Source organism: Phyllostomus discolor, chromosome 13 (genome assembly GCF_004126475.2).
Source record: "Phyllostomus discolor isolate MPI-MPIP mPhyDis1 chromosome 13, mPhyDis1.pri.v3, whole genome shotgun sequence".
NCBI lineage: Eukaryota > Metazoa > Chordata > Mammalia > Chiroptera > Phyllostomidae > Phyllostomus > Phyllostomus discolor.
In genome coordinates, this window is record NC_040915.2 from 50,961,442 (window position 1) to 50,982,511 (window position 21,070).

The following is a 21,070-nucleotide window of genomic DNA, read 5'->3' on the forward strand; positions in this document are numbered from 1 at the left end:
TATTAAGAGAATATTGACAGGTCTACTCATTTCATCCAGAACTATGCCTAACCCCCAAAGCCCCCAAATGCACCTACTCAACAAAGCAGCACAATGATAATAAGGGCAGGTGATGATACTGATACATAAAGGCAGTTGAGAGACGTACAACTGGAGTATTTGCTGAACTTTCATCCCCTTCTCCACAAAATGGGTACAATACTCGTCCCTGCTCACCTCCCATTAGTAAAAGTTCCCAGAAAACGATATGCAGGCTCCCCCTGAAACTGTTCGAGTGCTGAGCATTATTGTGGTTATGTAGTTTTTAGAGCCACTTTCTAACGTAATTGCAGTGGACCTGTTTCTGTGCTAAGCAAGCTAGTCTGTCCTCTTAAGAATCCCATGAGGCACTGTTCTCATCCCCAGATGGGAGAGGAGAGGAGGAAACTGGGGCTCGGAGAGGTTAAGTGACTTGCACGAGGTCACGCAGAGGGTCACAGCAGAGCCAAGAGTTAGTCCTGGCCTGTTTATTAAACACTGTTTACGAAACACTGAGTCTTCAAATGCATGTTCTCCATGGCGGCACGATTATAATTGCCCCTCGTGAAGAGTTTCAGCGTTTTCTGGCTCTTTCATCAGGCTGCTCGCAGCTCTGAGAAGCGAGAGCCGGGTTTTTATCACGGAAAGTTGCTATGGAGATAGCGTGTGCCTCCGTCTCCAGAGATGCACAGGCAAAAAGCAGCAGGAGCCACAAACCTCTGAAGAAATGTCCTTCGGGAGTACACACAACAAAAATTGGAAGAGGGCAGCGTGAGTCACTGTGCTTGAACTCTCACAAAATTGAATTCCCCGGGGCAAAATTGAATTCCCCGGGGCAAGTTTATGGGCCAAACTCTGGGCTGCTACGTGGTCTGCTCTGAGGGTGGAGGAGCACGAAATTCAGAGCTGGGAGACCGAGCTCAGCCACCGTGACTCAGCCCACTGTGTGGCATCGGACAAATCCTTTCCTCTCTCCTGACCTTTCATCTCCTGAGTTTCCCCATGTGTACAATGAGCCCTGTGAAAGGCAGGCTCTAATCAGCTCACACAGCAAGGGATAATCTTCTGTATGTGTAGAGCTTGATGGTGATGCCTAGGCAGTGTTCACAACAGCCTAGCAAACTGAATACATTTAAAAAATCAGGCTGAGTAAGGCAATGGGGTTTAGTGAGGTCTGTGGCAAACAGGAGTACTCCTACGCAGCTAAAGGGAAGAACCTCTGCTCAGCACGAGCTCACTTTGCCGTGTGAGAACGGGAGCCCAAGGCTTATCATTTCCTTCTTGTTTTTTACTCCTCACTGAGGACATTTTTTTTTTTCATTGCTTTGAGAGAAAAAGAAACATCAGTGTGAGAGAGAAACATCAACTGGTTGCTTCCTGTGTGCACCCACACCAGAGATCATACGTGCCTGGACCTGAGATCAAACCCACAACCCAAGCATGTGCCAGGCCCAGGAATTGAACCCGCAACCCTTTGATTACAGGACAATGCTCCAACCAACCAAGCCATGCCGGCCAGGGTTTATCGTTTTCAAGAAAGAGAACAATAACCTCGGTTTTCATATAAAAATCTCCTCAATTTGTAAAACCCTGGGCAGCTAACCATGTTTCCCCATAGCCAGCAGGTTGGGGACCCCCACTTCTCAGAGAGTGTAAGGAAATGCTGCAGGCCCTCCTGAGGTGGGACACAGCAGCTGGTGAACACCTCCCTCGAAAAAAAATGCCCCAAAAAATAGAGAAGCAGCATTGGGGGTTGAAGTCAATTCAGAGTCAGTTCAATAAAGGGCAGGGGTGATGCGGAGCCGCCTGGCATGTGCTCACCACACCTTTTACTTTGCTGCCACTCTCAATTCATCAGAAGTGTCCACCCTTTGCTTTGGATTTCCTGGCTGAGGTGGTTAATTGAATTTTAATTAGCGGCAACTTCAGAAGCACAAAATGAAGTCCTAGCCCAAGGAAGACGCACGCTGGGCTCTGGATGTGAAAGGCTCTTCTCAAATCATCCCACTGCTTCCGTCTTTGTTTTATGGACGAGGCACCTAAGGCAAGGCTGAGTGACTTGCCCAAGGGCCCCCTGAGGTCCCCTGGCTCTGAGTCCACAGCACATGGTAAGACCCCAGGCGGCCCACATGACACAGTCCGTCTAGACGTCAAAAACGGCGCTGATCTAAAGCTCCTGGTTTCTGGAGTTGGGATTTCAGTGTGCGGGACACATGCAGGAAGAGGCAACTTCCACATGAATTATCCTTGAACTTGGTTGTCCTCACTCCCCAGGGCTGTAGGGAGTGGAGGGGCTTCCCATCAGCCTAGCAAGCTCTTGACCTGTATCAGGACAAAAGGGACCCTGTATCAAGCTCCCAATTTATCCAAGGAGAGAACATGCCCGTTTTTGGCATTGGCTTTTCATCACAGCCATTTTGAAACCCACACGCCCCCTCGAAGATCTGGTTAAACCCAGTTCAAACTCCAGCCCCCGTCTGTCACATTCTGAAGCCTTCTGTCACTGGTGCAGAGTTGCCCTAACAGTTGTGCAGGGTGGGGAGGGAGCCTGGGAGAGATCACGCCTTAAGCCTGACTGCCTTCCCCGTCCCTCTTCCTTCACTCTCCCCTTCCCCTGTGCAGCCAAGCAATCCCTCCCCTCTTCTCACGCTGGGAAGTTCCGCCCACACTCAGGGCCCCACAAGGCAGCCAATCAAAAACATGACTTCTGATCCATACAGTGGATTCCCCCAAATGACTCCTGCTGGAAACAGTTCTCTCCACCATGTCAGATGTTTATTCAGTGTTGGTGTGGCTACAACATCTCCTTGTGTTCTTCCCTAGGGTAGCGAACACTACGCGTTCCATGAAAAGAAGACCTCAGTCTGCCCCGCAAGGCCCCTCCTTTTAACTGTTCTCAGATAAAGTCGTCTCTATTAATCGAGGGTAGAGTGTAGCCCAGGCCCAGGCTGAGCACTTCCTCCGGAGAGCCGAGGGCCCACTCTCGCCCACTGCGAAGTCGGCATTCTAAGGGCCGTAAAGCATCACCAGCATGGGAACAGGGACATTTTTAATGCCACCTAAAAGAGGCTTTTACAGTATTTTTAAGCCAGGAATAATGGTTAGCTTTGGCATTAGACTGACCTGGGTTTGAACCCTGGCTGTGCCGCTCGCTAGCTGTGTGATCTTGGGCAAGTGAGGAAGCCTCTCTGAGACCTGGACCGCGAGTTAAATGAGGACCTGACTTCACACGGCATGCTCTGAAGTGACACCCAGAGAGCGTGCGTGCGTACACACACACACACACACACAAATACACACAAACACACACAAACACAAATGCACGCAAAGGCACAGAGACATACACAAATACCAATGCACACATCAATGTGCACACAGACACAACAGAAACACAAATGTGCACACAGGAGTTGCACACACATGGAACCAGCCCTCTCTGACTCCTTTCCTTCCGCAAACCCACATTCCCCTCACGGGACTTTCCCTGCCACCTAGAGCTTCTAGGACTTGTCGTCTAGACCTTCCTGCCCATCACAACCATGGGTCTGTGCCCCAAGAGTGCCACCACACCAGGCAAATCTGCCCACCCCCCTCTGGCTCATAAATGTCAGGCTTAGAACTTTCTCCATCTTGTGTTCTTTGGAAAAACCAAATTAATACAAGCCTTCATTCCTGAGGCCCATGCATCAATTTGTTGAATAAGACGCTGATCCACACAATTTGGGGTCAAAGCCAACAGGTGGAAATTAAACCTATCCTCTTCCATGGGTTAAAATCGATTCTGGTGATTATTACAAAAGAGAAGTCAAAAACTGCTCAAAAACCGTGGCGACGTCCCTGGAGTACATGTCAGCTTCCTGTGGTGACTGCTGTGGTGACTGCTGGGGCGACCACGGAGCTCAGTGAACAGAATATGTCTCGTCACCCATTTTTAAATTTTCTCAATTTGCAATGGAAGGTCACCCCAGACTGATAATAACTCGCACAGTGTTTGGAAAAAGCCAAAAAGAATTCACCTTCAGAGCCAGGCTTTCACTGTTTCCTCCCTCCCTCCCTCCCTCCCTCCCTTCCTTCCTTTTCCTCTCTGTCTCCCTCCCTTCTCTCCAACCCCCTCTCTCTTTCTCTCCCGCCTCATTCCTTCTGTCCTTCCTTCCTTCTTTCTAAAATCCCTCTTTCTTCTCTCCTTCCTTCAGACCAAGAAATTTAAACTCCCTCCGCTCCGCATAAGCCGCAAACCCAGCCGGCGAGGCTCCACGCTCAGTCTGTCCCGGGCCAGTGGGGCGTCATCTCCCCAGAGCAGCGTGATCTCCGTGAACGCCGGCTCAGAGGAGCCCGCTAACGTGGCCTTCCAGGGCACGGGCAGCAAGGACGAGGACAACGAATCGTCTTCCACCAAGCCAGAAGAAGAACAACTCCACATCAGTAAGTCCCGCCCGAGACGACACCCACCTGTCCTGACACTCTGCCTTGAAGCCAGATACTAAGAATGCCCCCTGCTCCATGTCTGCCCCCACTCAATGAAAGGAGACACGGGGGCCCCCTCGCCCTGTTCTATCTCCTTGGACCCTCTGCTCTACTCCGGGGAAGATCAGAAATACACCGTGTAACCTGGGTTCCTTGGAGCTATTTCTCCTCGGGAGAGGGCCAATGGCCATCAGTTTCTGTTTCAAACGTTAATAATGTATTCCATTTAGCCTAACTTATATAAAACATTATCATTTCAACCTGTAATCAGGATGTAAGAATGATTAGTGAGATATTTTATATTTTGTCATCATAAGTGTTGAAATTCATTGTCTACTATAACAGATTTTGGGGTATAATTTATATGCCATAAATTCACTCATCTGAGCCTACAATTCAATGACTTTTAGTAAATTTGCAGAGTTGGGGAACCGTAATCTAATTTCAGGACATTTCCACCACCCCTAAGAGAGCCTCCTATCTATTGGCAGCCCCTCTCCCTTCCCACCCCCAGCCCAGCAATCACAGATCTGTCTGTCTCTAAGGATTTGCCTCTTCTGAACATGTTATATATGGAATTCATGATTCCCATTCTGGAACACATCTTTTTTGGTGGTTCACAGATTTGGAGACACAGCTTCTTTAGAAACATCTGTTGAAAGCAGCAGGCTTTCTCTCCAGAAAAGAAATGAAAACATACACACATACACAGTTTCACATACTCCTTCGGGGGGAGCCGGTGGCCCCCCACCAGGTGGAACTGTGAGTGGGCTCCCTAAGTTGTGAGGAAAGTTCATTCTCAGAGCTTTCTGGCCCGAGCTTCAAGGAGACAGGAAAGTGCCGAGAAGGGTTTGCACAGAATGAGGAAGGAGGAAGGAGGAAAACAGGCTGAGCTGACAGGGACTGGGTGTGGCGCAGGTGCAGGGAGGTGGGACAGGAGGCCGAGGTAGACCAGAAAGCCTGATTGGGGCCATCGAAGCCAGAAATGGGTGAAAGTGTAAAATTCCAGTAAGTGGTCAGGACTCAGAGTAATGACGGCCAGAGAGGAAAAATCCCAATATCTCCCCTGTTGACAGGGGAATAAAAAAAATCCCAAGCCCTGAAAAGCTGTTTACGGAACAGGAGTGTTGTCTGAGATGGAGAGGAACTAAGATAAGCCATCAGCAGGTGTGTGACTCTGAAGGATGTCTTGAACCCTCCTCCAACCCACAGGTATCTGCTGACCAGCTACCGAGTGCCTGGAACTGAGAGGGACAGTATCTGCCCTCCCTAAGCTTACATTCTAGGAGGAAAAAGCAGACAATAAATAAGAAAACCATATATAGTCAGATAATTGCCTACAATACATGATCAAAAATAACAATAAAACAAGACATTGGGCTAGAGAGAGACTGTTGGTGGGGATGGGGCTACTTTAGCCAGGGTGGCCAGTGAGGGCCTCCCTCAACCTTGACATCTGAGCTGCGACCTGAAGAGATGAAGCCGGGGAGGGAGGCAGGGGCCAGAGCCTGCACAGCCTTTGCAGGGCAAGGTAAGGGTTTCAGAACTGTTCCCAGGGCAACAGGAAGTCTCTGGAAGGTTTCGGCACAGGAGTAACAAGACCTGATCTTCTTCTTGTCAAAAACGTCTGTGTGGTTATTAATGTTATATTCATGCTGTGTGTCTTTTAACTCTAGACGGCTTGCTCTCAAATAAGAACAGAGGAGTGTCTCCAGCTTCCAGACTCAGCCTCTGTCCCAGGAATTGCGTGTGGTTCTCCCAGGGGCAGCCAGCGCGCTGCAGGAGGGAGGGGGCAGCGGGGGATGGCACCTTTGCAGTGAGGGGAGGGGTGGCTAGTGCCACCTCGCCAAGCGCCTGAGACAGGGCAGACCCTTTCCCGATGACCTCTTCCCCCCCAGCCCCTCGCACATAACCAACTGCCTGCTCCAATCGGCATCAGCCTCTCTAGATGTGAAGTCCTCACAGTGCTCACTTGGTCCTCACTTTCAGTCCTCCGTAAATCCTCAGCAACTTTTTATGCTATTTTGCAGATGAAGAAACTGGGGCACAGAGCCAGAATTCGAAACCAGTCCATCTGACCTCGAGTCACATTTCATCTCTATGCTTTCCCCAAGGGTCTGAAAAAAGCTGGGGGAGAGACCAGGGGAGCAGCCCGATTTCCCTTAAAACAGCCCACACCACTCACTTCCACTGCCTGACCCACGGGGCCCTGGTCCGGATTTTCATCACTTCTCACCTGGATGAGAGCAGTAGCCTCCCAATTACTCTCCTCGCGCCTGTCTTGCCCTCGTTTTCTCACCAGTTCTTCTCCGTGTTGAGCCAGAGGAGACTCTCTGAATGAAACATCTGGCGCAGTGCTCCCCAGCTGCACGTCCTTCAACAACTCCCCATCGCCTCTGAGATGCTGCATCTGATCTCGTCCCCAATTGGCTCCGCTCTTGCTACTTCGTACCCTTTCCCAGGCATTCTAACCTCACCAAAACACTTTCTTCTTAAATCATGTGCCTTCTCTTGTGCCCTGCTCTGTCCGCAATGCCCTTCTCTCTCCGACCCTTCAGTGTGGTGGGTTCCTACTCAACCTTCAAGACCCAACTCAAATATTCCCTCCACTGTGAAGTCTTCCCTGACTCTCCTGGGTTCCCTCCTCTCAAATCTCTTAGTATGATGTGGTTGCTCGTATTGCATACCTAATGTTAATTTATAACTATATCACACTGTATTGGGTAGGAGTTTCTTTTGGCTGAGTATAGAGATCTGATAAATAATGGTGTAAACAGGATACAAGCTTATTTTTCTTATAGATTAAAGAAGACCAGTCCATGGCTGGTGGAGTAACTCCAAAAGAGTGTCAGGGATCCTACTGCCTTCTGTCTAGTTTCTCCACCATGCTCAGCATCACTTCATGATACCAAATGGCTGCTGCTATACCAGCCATCACAGCCACAGTCCAGCCTGGAAGCAGAAGGAAATAGGCGAAGTATAAAAAAGCTCCCACTCCAAGCTGAGTTAGTTTAAGCAGCTTTTTCAGAAGCTCCATGCAGCAGCACTTCTATTAAAATCTCATTGCCCAGAATTTAGTCACAGAGCCACACCCAGCTACAAAGGATACTGGGAAACTGGGCTAGGCAATGCTTCCCATCCACCACACATGAGAAAGTACATGCACATGTGGAGACAGACAGACAGACACACTGTTTGTTTGTTTGTTTGTTTGCTCATTTTCTTCACTAAGGAAGAGAGGGAAAGGGAAGGTGAGCTCTCCCCAGGCGGGGAACAAGGCCTCACTCACCTCCAGCCTGGCACACAGCAGAGGCACAACAATGATCAGGAGATACGTCTCCACCAGAGAGAAAGTCTCCCTACACCTGCCTCCTCATCCTCCTCCTCTGTCTGTACTTTAACCTCCATCCCATGTCACAGCTTTGACAAAAGTAGATTAATTTCTCAGACTCTCATTGCCTTCTAAAATCTCCTCAGATTAATTCTGAATTCATGAATCCTATTCTGAGAGACACACTGTTTGACCAAGGTTTAATTTCCCTGGCTGGGTGCATAATGAAGTCTTTGCAGATGCAAATCAGTGGACTGATCCCCTCCCCAAATCAATGAGGGGGGGTGGATTCCCAAGAAGCCAATGCTCAGGTAAATCCCTCTGCAAACCTGGAGGCCCCCAGTCTTGGAACCATCAGAGGAGAAACTCACTTGAAAAGCAACTCAAAGAGAGGGGCCCAGCCCCGGCCCCGTGATTCCGTGGTTGAAGCATCATCCCGTGCACCAAAGGGTTGTGGGTTTGGTCCTCAGTCCACATACAAGAGGCAACCAATCAGCATCTCTCTCACATCAGTGTGTGTCTCTCTCTCCCCCTTCGTCTCTGTGTAAAATGAATAAATATATCCTCAGGTGAGGATTAAAAAAAGAGGGGATCTATACTATCTACTGTTCCCTCCTCAAACCAACCTCATACAATGAAAAGGTCTCCTTTATTTCCCTCTGAAGAGAGGAAGAAATGGGGTTAGCCACTTAGGACTGAGACTCCTAGACAGGCTGGAGATGGAAGCCGGAGGGAGGAAATCAGACTTTTTTCTTCCAAGACAGAGTTTGGTATTTGAAAGCACCGGATGCCCCCGTTGCTGAGAAACGGGTCACGGCATCCCATAGCCCTGGGGACCAGGCACTGAGCAGGCTCCTGTGATGCGGGGGTCCGTCCCGGGTCGCTCTTCCTTGGGGCACCTCTGTGTCGTGGTGGCATCGACACTCTTTCAAACGAGCCTCTTCTCCCAGGAGGCCTTGAGGGGCAAACACGCCTCACAGCCTTGAGACTTTGTCCCACTGCACACCCAGGCAACCTCGGCCACAGGATGGATGGAGGTTAATATCGGGGGCACCCTTCCTGCCAGAGGCAGTACTGGTCGGCAGAGAAAAACTGCGGTGCATTAAGTGATGTGTGGAGCTCTAGGCATGATTTCCTCGGAGACCTGCCCAGTGTGCCAGATCACCGGGCTCATTTGCTGGGACCCACGCAGCCCCAGGCCAGTGGGGAGAAGCCGGGTGCTGCCGCGTGGTGTCCGGGAGACGGGAAGAGAGGGCAGTCACCAGCCGCAGCTCTCTCACTCACAGGCCTCTGGACACACCCACCGTTCTGGGATGTGCGGCAGTAGGAGAGGTGGGCATGACAAAACACAGTGAAGGTCAGGTTCAAGTCACGTGGAATCGTGACCACAAATGCCGAGGAAAACAAACTACGTGAGAATAAGGACGGTGGAGTGGAAATGGCCCCGTGTTGGTGGTTCTCACAGCCCAGAAGGCTGCGAGCTCACCAAGGGGAATGCCCTGCCCCCAGCACCCCGTGACTGCACCCAGGGGGCCTGGCTGAAGGACACGGCTAGAATGGGGAAAGGTGGGGCAGAGGCCAGACCCATCCCAGGTCCTTCTCTGGGGAAGCTGCGGGTCTGGATTTTTACGGGGAAGCCTTCCAGTTTTAAAAGGTTGGCCTCGACATCAAATCGAACCAAACCTATCTGTGAGCGAGATTGGTCCTGGAGGAGACCAGCTTGGAACGTCCGGTCCATGGGATCAGAGACGGTTTCCTGGACAAGAGCATTGGAAACAGTTTTCTCTGGCTAGAGCAGACTGTAAGGTCGGGGGGGGGGGGGGGGGGGGGGCGGGGGGTGGATGTTAGATGAGACCGGAGTGAAGAAGAGCAGCCAGACCCTGCTACCAGGCTCAGGGGCCATGCGGAGGGATTTAGAGGTCGCCCGGTAGGAAAAAAGAGAGTCACTGAGGGTTTTAAGCGGGTGAGGGGCGGGGTCAGATGCACACCCTGCGCCGCCTCTCCTGGCCGCCGCACTTGGAGGCAGGGGCGATAGCAGGCTAAGGGCCGGGCCCCGCGCCATCCTGTGTCAACAGAGCCCTCCGGACCATGACCTTCTGTGTTCCCATCAGATCTGCAGAAGCTCCTGGAGATGGTTGGGGAGGACGCCCGGAGGACGGTCACGATGGAGAATGAGATGCGAAAAGTAGCGCCCAGGTACGTGCCCTTGACTCCGGGGGCAAAGGAAGGGCGTCAGCGGGATAACAGGAGTGTGGGCCACAGCCGGTCCCAGTTACTGAGCGTTTTCTCTGCCACAAGCACTGGCCACGCCCTCTTTCACAGGTACCATCTCCCCGGGGTCCTGCTACCACCCTAGGAGGCGGGTACTGTCATCTTTATTTGACACATAAGGAAATAAGGCTCAGAGAGGCGGAGTAACTGGTTGGAGGTCACCCAGCTAAATAACGAAATGCTACAACTTGAATCCCGGTCTTTATAACCCTGGAAACCATTCTCCATCGGGCTGTTCGTTCATTCTGCTGGAGAATGTTGATGGGTATGTGCGGGCTAGGTACTCCCCACAGAGGGAAGTGAGCAGCAGGGAAGCTCACCCCGTGAGAGGAAACGACCCAGGCATCCGATCTGGTCTGGGAGGGGCGTGGGGGTCAGAGAAGGCGCCTCCAAGGAAGAAGCACTAGGCCGAGATTTTGAATGAGGCACAAAAAGTAGCCAGCCAGCCAAAGCTGCGGCTGGGGAGGGAAAGGGAGAGCATTACAGGCAGCACACATGCACACGAAAACCCTGTTCAAAGGGACTATGGCCCCTTCGAAGAGCTGAACTGCAGCCAAAGTGGATGGGAAGAGGCGAGAGTCTGTCTGGGACCTTGGAGGCCACCTCAAGGATTCTCATGTGTGTGTCCTAAGAGCAACAAGCACGCTTTGAAGTTTCAAGCCAGCATTCAATGCGATTGGCTCAATTCGATTGGCTTGAACATGAAGTGTCTTCCTTTGGGTGGGAAGCCTTGCCCACGGAGCTTCTAAAAACCACGGACAGCACCTGGGTGGGGGCCGCAGTCCCCTTCCCGAGTGCGGACCCCTCCGAAGAGGCAGATTGCTTCCCGGAAATAAATGAGGCACTAGAAGAGGTTCGTCATTGCCTTCAGCCTACCGAGATGCCGGCTGTAACGTATTAGTTATTGTCATTACCATAATTACAGTTCACCGAGCACTTTCACCTCTGCTTGTGACGATGAATTTGTCTGCTGCTGCCTCCACTCGCACTGGGGCTCCAGAGGGCAGCCCTGGCAGGCACTCGGAGAGAGTGCCACCGCCCCCCCAGCCCCCCGTGAGGCCCTGACTACTGTGCTGGTTCGCCAGCATCAGAGACAGGCCGTAATGATGAAGAGAGCTCTCCAAGTCCCTCCCTTTGTAAGAACTCACAGCTCGAACACTAGGTTCAACAGCTGGTGCTCGTGGGCAAGTCCCTCAGCCTTCTCTAAAACTCAGTTTCCTCATCTACAGAACGAGACTGGGTGGCATCAGAGCCTTGGCCCTGGAACCAAATAGACGAGGGTTCACCTCCATTCTCATCGCCTCATTGCTGTGCGATGTTGGGCAAGTGGCCACACCTCTCTGAGCCTGGCTCCAATTCTGTAAAATGAGGCTCGTTAACCAGCTATCCCAAAGGGTTGCGGTGAGAATTAAATGATGCCGTCCTAGCAAAGGATTATCGTTACTGTCATGAAAATGATGTCTCCTCCAGTGAGCTGTCCGAAGCATGTGGCAAGAGGCAGTGCACTCAGAATGTGCCTGACATCTCGGGAGCACTGGGCAGTGGCCATGGCGGCGGTGACGGCCGCTGCTCCCGTGTCCCGCAGTGTCCCACCGAGTCCTCACAGCACCTTGACGAGACAGGTTTCCTGCCCACCCCCACCACCCCGGCTCATCGGCGTGGAAGACTGGTGATAAGTGACTTGCATGAAGCCGTGCAAGACCAGACCACTCGAGGGCCTGGTCCTCGCAAAACTCACCACTTGCGTGGCCCCTGCATTCCCTTGCATGAGAAAATAACCATGGTTACCGAGCAAGAGGGACCTGTTGGAGTTTCCCATCCTCCCCTGTTGCCTCGGGGAGGAAAGTCTCCCTAATCCCTCGCTAAGGCAGCAGGCGTCGAAGGCTTCTCTGCGGAGCCGCAGGGAGACGGGCAAGGCTGCAACGTCTCCTGCCCTCCTCACTTCAGAATCCGGGTCCCTCCCCATTTCAGACGTCAGACCTGCTCCTGTCGAGCCTGGCAGAGAGTTCCGGGGTTCTAGCGACCCCTAAAAGCCAGCCTACCCAGCCCCCGGCCTCTATCATCTGAGTCTGTGCGGGCTGCTGGAACAGAACACCGTCCACAGGGTGGTGTGTACAGAACAGACACTCCTCCCTCGCAGCCCTGGAGGCGGGACATCCAGGATCCAGGCGCTGGAAGGTGTGGTGTCCGGTGCGGACCCGCTGCCTTCTCACAGTGACGTCACACGGTGGAAGGGACAAGCGAGCTCCCGGGGTCTCTTCGGAAGGACACCGGTCCCATTCATGAGGGCTTCAGCATCTTGATCTGATCACCCCCCAAAGGCCCCGCACCTGACCATCACCTGGGGGGGGTTAGGATTTCCATGCACAGATTGGGAGGGACACAAACATGCAGACCTTAACGTGGTCTAGGGAGACGGCCTCTTCCGGAAGTCCTCTAGCAGTGTTTGCCGAAGGTCCCCGCCCGTCAGTCAGGGTCAGCTGCGGCGCTGGGGGAAAATGCAGACTTCCGGTCTTCATCCCAGACTCACCGAATCAGAATCTCCGGAGGAAATCGTATTTGCCAACAAGCTCTTCCAGGGGCCAGCACTTCGCAACATGCTGAGCAATGCTACGGTGTCAACGTGTGCTCTCTGCACACACGCTTCAGAAGTGTGTGTATGTATGCGCGAGCTTGTGTGTATGCACACATGCATTTGCGTGGCTTTAAATGCAGCTTCAGGGGCGGGGCTCCACTCCAGACCTCTGGGAGTGTGGCCCAGGAATCTGCATTCTGAGCAGTCGCCCCGGGTGATTCCTACCCCGGCAGAGGCCAAGGAGCCCTGCTCTAGAAAGAGAAGTCTTTGTCCTTCCCCAGATAATAACTGCCTCAGGAGCACCACAGGTTCAGTGCCTTGTTAAGAGACTCATCTTGTTTTTGCAGTTCCTTGTCTACGATGAGACAAAAGAGCGATTCTGCCTATAAAGACATGCAGACCACCCGCAAATCAAGGTAGGAGGGCCCGGGGCCCACAGCAGGTGGGGCGGGAGGCACCCCTGAATTCCCAGGCATTTCTCCCCAGCAACGGTGTGCCAGCCACGGAACTGGAACCCTCCAGCAGTGCAGGGGCGAAGCAGGGAGGACGTGGTGCCGAACCAGGAGGGGAGGTCTGCCCCCACTCCATTTATTCACCTTGAGGGTACTCATTGAACCCCCAGGTGCCAGGAACCGAGCTAGGTTTTGGGGGGATTCCGCAGCACATAAGACAATTGTTGTCTGCCCTCATGAAGCTCACTGTCTGGCCTGGGGTCCCCACTTTTCTGGCGCCATAAATCCCGTGACAGCCTGAGGACGCCCATAGGAACCCTTTCGGAAGAAAAAAAATAAAGCGTTTAAATGAATATGGTAAATTACCAAGGTTCACGAAGAAATCTATAGTAAGATAAACTGCGATATCACAACCACATTTGGGATGCGGCCACCGGTGAGCTTCTGCAACAAGCGCATGTGTAACGAGACTCGGCAACAGCTCCAGAAGCGACTGTGAGTCTGGGTTAGTGTCGAGGGTAAATGATCTTCCAGACTGGCTCCCACAATTGTAATGTGATGTGCAGATACCTGTGATTTCCACTTCTGCTAACCTGGCTAGTGCAAATAAAGGTGTGGCTTTCTTCCCACCTGCATTCGTGGACCCCTGGAATCCTGCCCGTGGTTAAGAATTGCCGGTCGAATGGGGCTGTCAAAGAACCCCACAGAACCGGCCCTGTGACCGTGGCTATGGGAAGTGTTCTGAAGGGGAAGCATGGAAAGCTGGGGGATGCTGAGCACTGGGGCCCCAGCCAAGACAGTTTGACACTTAGGCTGAGACCGGAAATAAAAGAAGAATGGCCGGGCCGGTGCCTGGGGAAGGTGGGAAGAGCATTCCAAGCAGAGGGGATGGCATGTGCAAAGGGCCAGAGGCAGGACGCAGCTCGGAGGCACTGAGCAAAGCCCAGTGTGGCTGAGACTCAGTGAGAGGCGAGGGAAGGGAGACAGAGACGGGCAAAGGGATCTTTTCCACACTGGTCCTGGGAGGGGGTTGGTGCAGCTTTCACTTACTCCTCTGCCACAGAGGAGGATCTCGGAGAAAGGATCTTTTGTTGTTTGTATTTCTGTTTGTTTATCATACCTAATAACAGCTACTTCCCTCACCTCCCACCTCCTCCCTGAGTCACACTGTCAGCTCTAGAAAAGAAGAAAGCCATTTACAAGAGGAAGGTCAAAGCCAACACCCACCCCCTGCAAGAACTCATCTGTAGGGGTTGAGGCAGCTGGCTGGAATTCAACACAAGGCCTTCTGGGTGTTAGTCCTGGGGCTCTGCCCCCTGCTGAGTGGGATAAGCATTTGCTAGATCACCTGCCAGGCCTAAGACTCTAGCTCCAGTCCCATGAGCCTCTGGGAAATGCAGAAAAAGCCAGGACCTTTCCTATGGGGCGGGGTCTAGGGAAGGGGTCAGGTGTGACTCCTCAAAGAAGCCCAGATGTCACGAGGCCAAAAGGAAAGGGCGAGCCACCCATCACAGAGACACGAAAAAGTCTCATGCTCTAGAACCGCACAGATGAAGCCGTCAAGTCCGGTTTGGAGGCGTTTGGAAGAAACCAAGGGCACAGGGAGAGAGGCGGCGCTGACCTGGGGCGGACCTGGGGGAGGCACAGAGCAGCGTGGGCTGGCTCGGGGCAGCTGCCCTCACTCGCCCAGAAACCCCGGCCCGGCCAAGTCACAGGAAGCAGAAGCCACGCAGGGAATTCCGTCAGCACCCACGTCAGAAAGGGTCACATGGTGTGAGGAGCTGATGGGGCACAGATGAGGACACTGACCGTCCACAGCAGAGTTCCTTGTCTACGGGCCAGCTCTGTCTGCCTCCAAAGTCCAGTGAAATGTGTGTTCGGCTCAAGGGTCCAATACGGAGGAGAAGAGAATCCTTGGGTATTCCTGGCCCCAGGAACAGTCAAGACAACACGCCTAGGAGGACTCAACCAGCCCTTCACCAAAGCTGCCCTCGGCGTAGACAGGAGGGCGGGAGGGTCCTCAGAGAACCTATCCTCCAGGCAGAAAGACCCATTTCACCCAAATGAAAATGCAGTCCAGGAAATACGTCATTCTGCCAATATACAGAGACAGAAGGTCAAGGTTAGACCGGAAGAGCCAGAGCAAGCAGAACCTGCTGTAGACCCCGACACACAGCAGGATCTGAGTAGGGGGAGAAGAGACAAGGGCTCTCTAGGCACGGAGCAGGGGAGGAGCAAAGGTGGAGAAGAGGTGGGAAAAATGCCCATGGAATTCTCTAACCAGCATCTGGATCAGAACCGCCCCCCTCACCTGCATCCTGGAGGCTGGCAGGTGTCGGGGGGACTCTGGAGGTGCCGTTTGTGTGGCAAGCAGGCCCTCGGCAACTTGAAACCACCCTGTGTGTTTCAGTGACAGATCCAGCAGTAAAAGCGCAGAAAGCCACAGCCAGCCCACTCAGAAGAAGTCTAAAGGGTAAGCCAGGCGGGCAGTGGAGGGAGGCGGGCGAGAGTGCCGGTGGCGACCAGAGCCTGCATCTTCCCCAGGGTGTGGGAACCACCCCGTGCACACAGACTCCCCAAGGCCACAGACCCTGCTGCAGGACGAGGGACTCCCGGGGCCCGGGCTCATGGTCCAGGTGCCAAGCCACAACATAGACGATGACAAGGACTTCTTCCTCTGTGCCACTCCCTGGGCAAAGCATTTCCTATTCTCACTGCCTGCCTTATCCCTCAATCCTGGGAGGCAGCAGTATTGCCGTATTCTACACAGAAGTAGGCTGGAACTTGGCCGACGACCATCTTGCCCAACCCACGCAGCTAGGAAGTGCGGCCTTGGAGTTTGACCCCAAATCTCCCAGCTCCCAATTCCACCTTTATCTCATGGGCTCTAACATTGGCTGAGCTCAAGTGGCCAGATGTCTCACAGTGGGCTCGTGGAGTAAGGCCTGCACAGCCCGTCTGATGTGGTTGGGGAGACCTGTCCTCCCTCCATTCAGGGGGTTGCTGGGGGTAGGGGGAGGCTCCAGGGGAGGACAGGGAGCCTAGGTGGGTCCAGGGAATCCCCACTGCCAAGCACCTTGGAGCCCAGAGAGGCCAGCCTCGTGGGCCCGTCTCTCAGGCCTGATGCCCCGAGCCCTTCCTGGTCTTGTCTGCAGCCGCACCAATCGCGACCTCATCCACTACAAGAGCAGCGTGTGCAGCACCATGAAGGCCAAGTTCTACAGTGTGGCCCAGGAGGCCGGCTTCTGTCTACAGGACAAGATGGAAATCCTCATGAAGTAAGGGCACACGTAGACGCGGTCACTCCAGGGGCCATTCACCGGGCGCCGACTGGGTGCCCCCCTCCCCCGAGGCCAGGTGCAGGAGCCGAGACTAGAGCAGGGGACAGTAAGGACCTGGTCTCTGCCCTCGGAAGGCTTCTAGTCCCTCCTGGAAAACGTGGGCAGCGAGAAAGTAATCAAATGAATAAAGGCATGGGTACGAATTACGGCTGTTGCCACGCAGGAAAGGAATAGGGTGCAGTGAGAGAGGGAGAAAGTGTGGGGTGACAGTCGTTTAGGTTGGGTGACTCTATGGCTGAGCCCTGAGGGGTAAAGAGGAGCGGGTGGGGTGGATGGAGGGCGGACAGACCCTCCAGGCAGCGGGACACCTGCGCACAAAGTCCCAAGGCTGAGAGGGACGGGGAAGTTGAAGGGGACGGAGAGGCAGTAGATGGTGGCTGCGCCACTGGGAGCTGGATGTCGGGAGCGCGAGGAGGCCGTCGGGAACTTTCCTACTCTGTTCTGACAGCCCCGTGGCTGCCTCTCGCCGCAGCCTGCCCCTTGGCTGCACAGACCCTGATGAACACGTCCACCCAGCAAAGGCTGCGGGTAGCCCTTTGCCTTCTCACCCTGTCACTCTCTCACCTATGGAGGGACTGGCTGCTCTGGGCCACGGAGTCAGGGGTGATTTGTCCCCACCTTCTGGGAGCCCCCAGTCTGGCCAGGGAGACAGACACACATACACAGGCTGTGACCACACAGGGTGATGAGGACCAACAGGGAAGTGATCAGGGGGCCGAGGGGACAGGGAGACAGGATGCCCTGCCCCCTGCGAGCAACAAGGTCCTCCTGGAGGAAACCACAGTTTCGGCTTCATAAAAACAGACGATGCTTCTAGGGCCCTTGCTGTGCACCAGTCGCGGGTATAAGCGACTTGCGTCCGTCTACCATTGAGTCCGCACAGCAGTCCCACGGGGCCGGCACTATTGTTAGACCCATTTCAGAAATGGCAAAAGTGAGCTTAGAGATGTCTCTTGCCGAAGGTCACCCAGGAGTTAAGCAGTAAAGGGGGAATTCGAACCCAGAAAGTCACATAGACAAAGTAGGGGGGCAGAGAGTTCTAGGGAGAAAAACAGCAAAACCCTAGAGCCAGAAGGGGGTGCTGTGGGCCAGGAATTTCCAGGGGCCAGGGGTGGCTGGGGCTTAAGCTGCTTATGAGGTTCTTAGAGACAGACAGAGGCCACATCATAAAAGGCCTTACTAGTCTGGCTGTGGAGGTTGAACCTTGCCACAAAGACATTGATCATGAGCCAAAGCGTCAAATTCTGGGAGAGGAGACATGGGCAGGACAGGGGTAAAGCTGGAAAATGTAGCGGCTGAATAATCCAGGGCCTTGGAGGGCACGTCACTCAGAGGCACTCATTCTGAGTAAAAGGAGAAGTCGTTGGAATGTGCATGTCGGTGAATGGCATGGTTAGGTTTATAACACAGTCTCTTTCTGCAGAGACTGGGCATATTTGCAAAATGATAAGGGGGCGGTGGAGAAGAGAGGAACCAACCCGAGTTAAACGCCTACCGTGTGGCTGTCATTAAACACATTATATTGTTTCATTCTCACCTCTGAGAACTAGGAACCATTACTATCCTTCACTTTATAGACGAGAACACGGTGTAAATACCATCAAAATTAGAGAGACAATGAGGGCTGATTTTTTTTTTAAAAAAGAGTCTATTTATGTCCGAGGGAGGGGAAGGAGAAAAAGAGGGAGAGACACATCGGTGTTCCTGGCAGGCCCCCAGTGGGGCACCTGGCCCAAGAGTCAGGCCTGTGCCGTGACCAGGGGTTGAGCCTGGTGACCTTTCAGGTCACAGGCCTGTGCTCAGTCCACTGAGCCACACCAGTCAGGGTGAGAGCTGACTTAAAAAATAAACAAATAAAAATAAAAAGTTACTGGATCTAGCAAGAGAAAAGCATTTCAGGACTTTGGAGACCGTTGTATCATCTCGTAGCCACGCTGGAGAGTAAGTTCAACAGTGGCTAGCCGGGTGAAGGAGGACCTCACGATGGAAAAAGCGTTCACGTCCAATCTCAAAGGGCAGCCGGCGTGCTTGAAGGAGACAGGAGTCTGACCCTTCCTCCTCTTTCTCAAACAACCTGTGACGCAGGCGCCAAGAAGAGAGAGGTCTCCAGAAGTTCCACGCTTTTGTCCTCGTCTCGAATTTCCAGAAGGACGTAGCAAAAATGAGACATAGAGTCTCCGTGGTAAAAGGACGCGTAGAAGAGGTTGCCGACCACTGGTAAGGATCCCAACAACCAGGTGAGACAGTCCTGGAAGGGGTGGAGGGAGGGCTGCTGTCACAAAGCCCCCTTTGATCCCGTTTGCGCTCAGGATGTCCTTGGCCAGCAGGAAGGGCCCCCACACGGGCCATCCCCAGAGCACAGTCAGGCAAGACTCCTTCCGGCCCTGAAGTGCGGACAACCCGGCTGGCTCTGTTCTCTGTATCTGCCTTCTGCTTGATTCAGACCTTCGCAGATAAGGACTAACTCGCCAGCCCCTATGGGAGCGGCGGGTGAGGCAAAGCAACCTGAAAGCTTCTACAGAGTCAGAGGCCAGAGTCACTGTGTTCCCCAAATAACTGAACCCCCAAAGGATACAAAAGCAGGCAGGCGTATCCTAGGAAGGTGGTGCCCAGGGACGATCTTAATTGCACAGCCACACGAGCTGAGTGATTATGGGATGGCAGACACCCCCGTCAGCAATGTTCATCAGCGATCTGTTTTATTCCCCGAGAAAACCCTGGCGGGTCCGTATTAATCCCTACTTTGCAAATGAGGAAACGTCAGGATTTAAACCCCCGTCTGACCCCAGTCCCTCTGCTCATCTGCAGCCAGAGCTGGAGTCGGATGAACTATGGTTTTATGAACCTAATCCCGGCGGGGCGAGTACACCAAGCTCTCAGAGTGAGATGAGAAAGTCTAAAAACGTACCCAGAATTCCTTCTGTGATTTTAGTGATGTGGAACGGGAGCTCCCAAAGAGACATGGATAAATATGTATAAATATAGACCATAAAGTATAAAGTATAAAAGAGTACGAGGAGCCCAAAATGTATGGTGGGTGGTCAATTTCTTCAAATTTTCCCACAGTCGGTGCATATATATTGGGGGTCCTTTTATCTTAAGAGATGCCAACCCCCCTTTTTTAAACGGATGCCTTAAACTCGGACCACCCACCTCAACCACCTCCAGGTTAGAATCCACCTTGCTCCCACCAGGAATTACCATGAGGCAACCCCCACACTCGGTCACAGCATTTGAAGAGGTTCTCGAAGCCTAAGAAACACACAGAGCCGTGGCCTGAGCGTATTCACTACAGAGCCTGGCAAATACACACACACTTCCTCCCCTCTTCCCCCAGGCCCCCTGCCCCCTCCTCCGCCCCCTCCATCGTCTCCTGCGGGAGAGCCTCCTGCATCCGGGAACGTTTCCCACAGGTGTGTCCATGTCCTCCCTGGACTGAGTCACTCACGAAAGGGAACCTTCACAATCTCAGTGTCCCTTCCTGTCCTGTAAGCTTTTCACATTGTCTGCTTGATAGGAAAATCATAAATGCATCTCTTTAAAGCACGTCCCTAATCTGTTTGTTTAATGAAATGCCCCGGCTCCTCCTACCCCCACACATGAAAGACTCGTGGGATCCGTGGGCCCCTTGCAGGCGGGATGGAGGAGAGTCCCCCAGAGGAAGCCTGATGCCGCCCCGCAGACATCCCACGAGGGGCAGGAAGAGAGTGGGGGCACAGGGCCGGAGGGACCCGGGCCCACCTCCCAGCAGCTTCCCGACTGACCCTCTCTTCTCCGCATCGCAGGTACTTTGATCTTCTGTCCAAACTCCCGGAAGACCTGAAGAATTTCCGCCCCGCCAAAAAGATCCTGGCAAAACTGCAGAAGTTTGGGGAAAACCTGGACCTGAGGATCAGGCCCCACGTCCTCCTGAAGGTTCTGCAGGACCTGAGAATCTGGGAACTGTGCTCTCCTGACATTGCCGTGGCCATCGAGGTAACTGCCCCGGCCCTCCCCCACACCGCCTCCTGCGCCCTCATTCCATCCATCATCTCTCAGTCCAGGCACGGGTTGAGGGCTGGGAGCACCATTAGAAAGGCAAAGATCTCCGCCTTCACGGAGCCTTGATCATCACCTGACCCTGTTTGTTCAGCTCCAGGCGACATCATATTTGCTTTGTGAATGGTGTCCCCTGGAAACCTGGAGGCTTTGGAGAGACAGAAGTAAATGGGCCAGTAGATAAAATAAATAGAGGTCATCACCAGCAGCTCTCTAAATCTGGCTACTCCATGACCCATGACCCCACAGCATGGACTTCACCCACGTGCTTATTGGGAATGCGGGGTCTCAGGCTCCCAGCCAAACCTGCCAACTGGGCATCTGCATGTAGAGGGGACCCCCAGCGATCTGTAAACACAACAGAGTTTGAGGAGCACTAGTCAAGGCCAAGGTAGAGGGGGCCTGTTTGAACCAGGGCACCTGGGGAAGGTGAGCGACTTTTAAGCTGAGACCTGAACAAGGAAAGGACAGCCAGGGAGAGAAGGGGAAAGGCAGGTCCGGCAGAGGGGAGAGCACGTGCAAAGGCCCCAAAGCAGAACAGAACCGCAGTTGTTGGAGGAGCTCGCTGGGTCAGGAGAGA

The 21,070-nt window shown here is 53.3% G+C and overlaps 1 protein-coding gene across 2 annotated transcripts in view; it reads left to right on the forward strand.

The window, feature by feature from the left end:
• CCDC60 (coiled-coil domain containing 60) overlaps positions 1–21,070 on the forward strand; it is a 123,328-nt gene that overhangs the window by 101,397 nt on the left and 861 nt on the right. The window contains exons 7-13 of one of the 2 annotated variants that reach the window (XM_036014933.1): positions 4,212–4,440; positions 9,925–10,009; positions 13,007–13,075; positions 15,522–15,584; positions 16,267–16,389; positions 18,538–18,669; positions 20,238–20,427. In XM_036014933.1, the coding sequence (XP_035870826.1) occupies positions 4,212–4,440; positions 9,925–10,009; positions 13,007–13,075; positions 15,522–15,584; positions 16,267–16,389; positions 18,538–18,669; positions 20,238–20,427 (891 nt within the window). The remainder of the gene's footprint in view (positions 1–4,211; positions 4,441–9,924; positions 10,010–13,006; positions 13,076–15,521; positions 15,585–16,266; positions 16,390–18,537; positions 18,670–20,237; positions 20,428–21,070) is intronic. The other variant, XM_036014934.1, reaches the window with a different exon arrangement.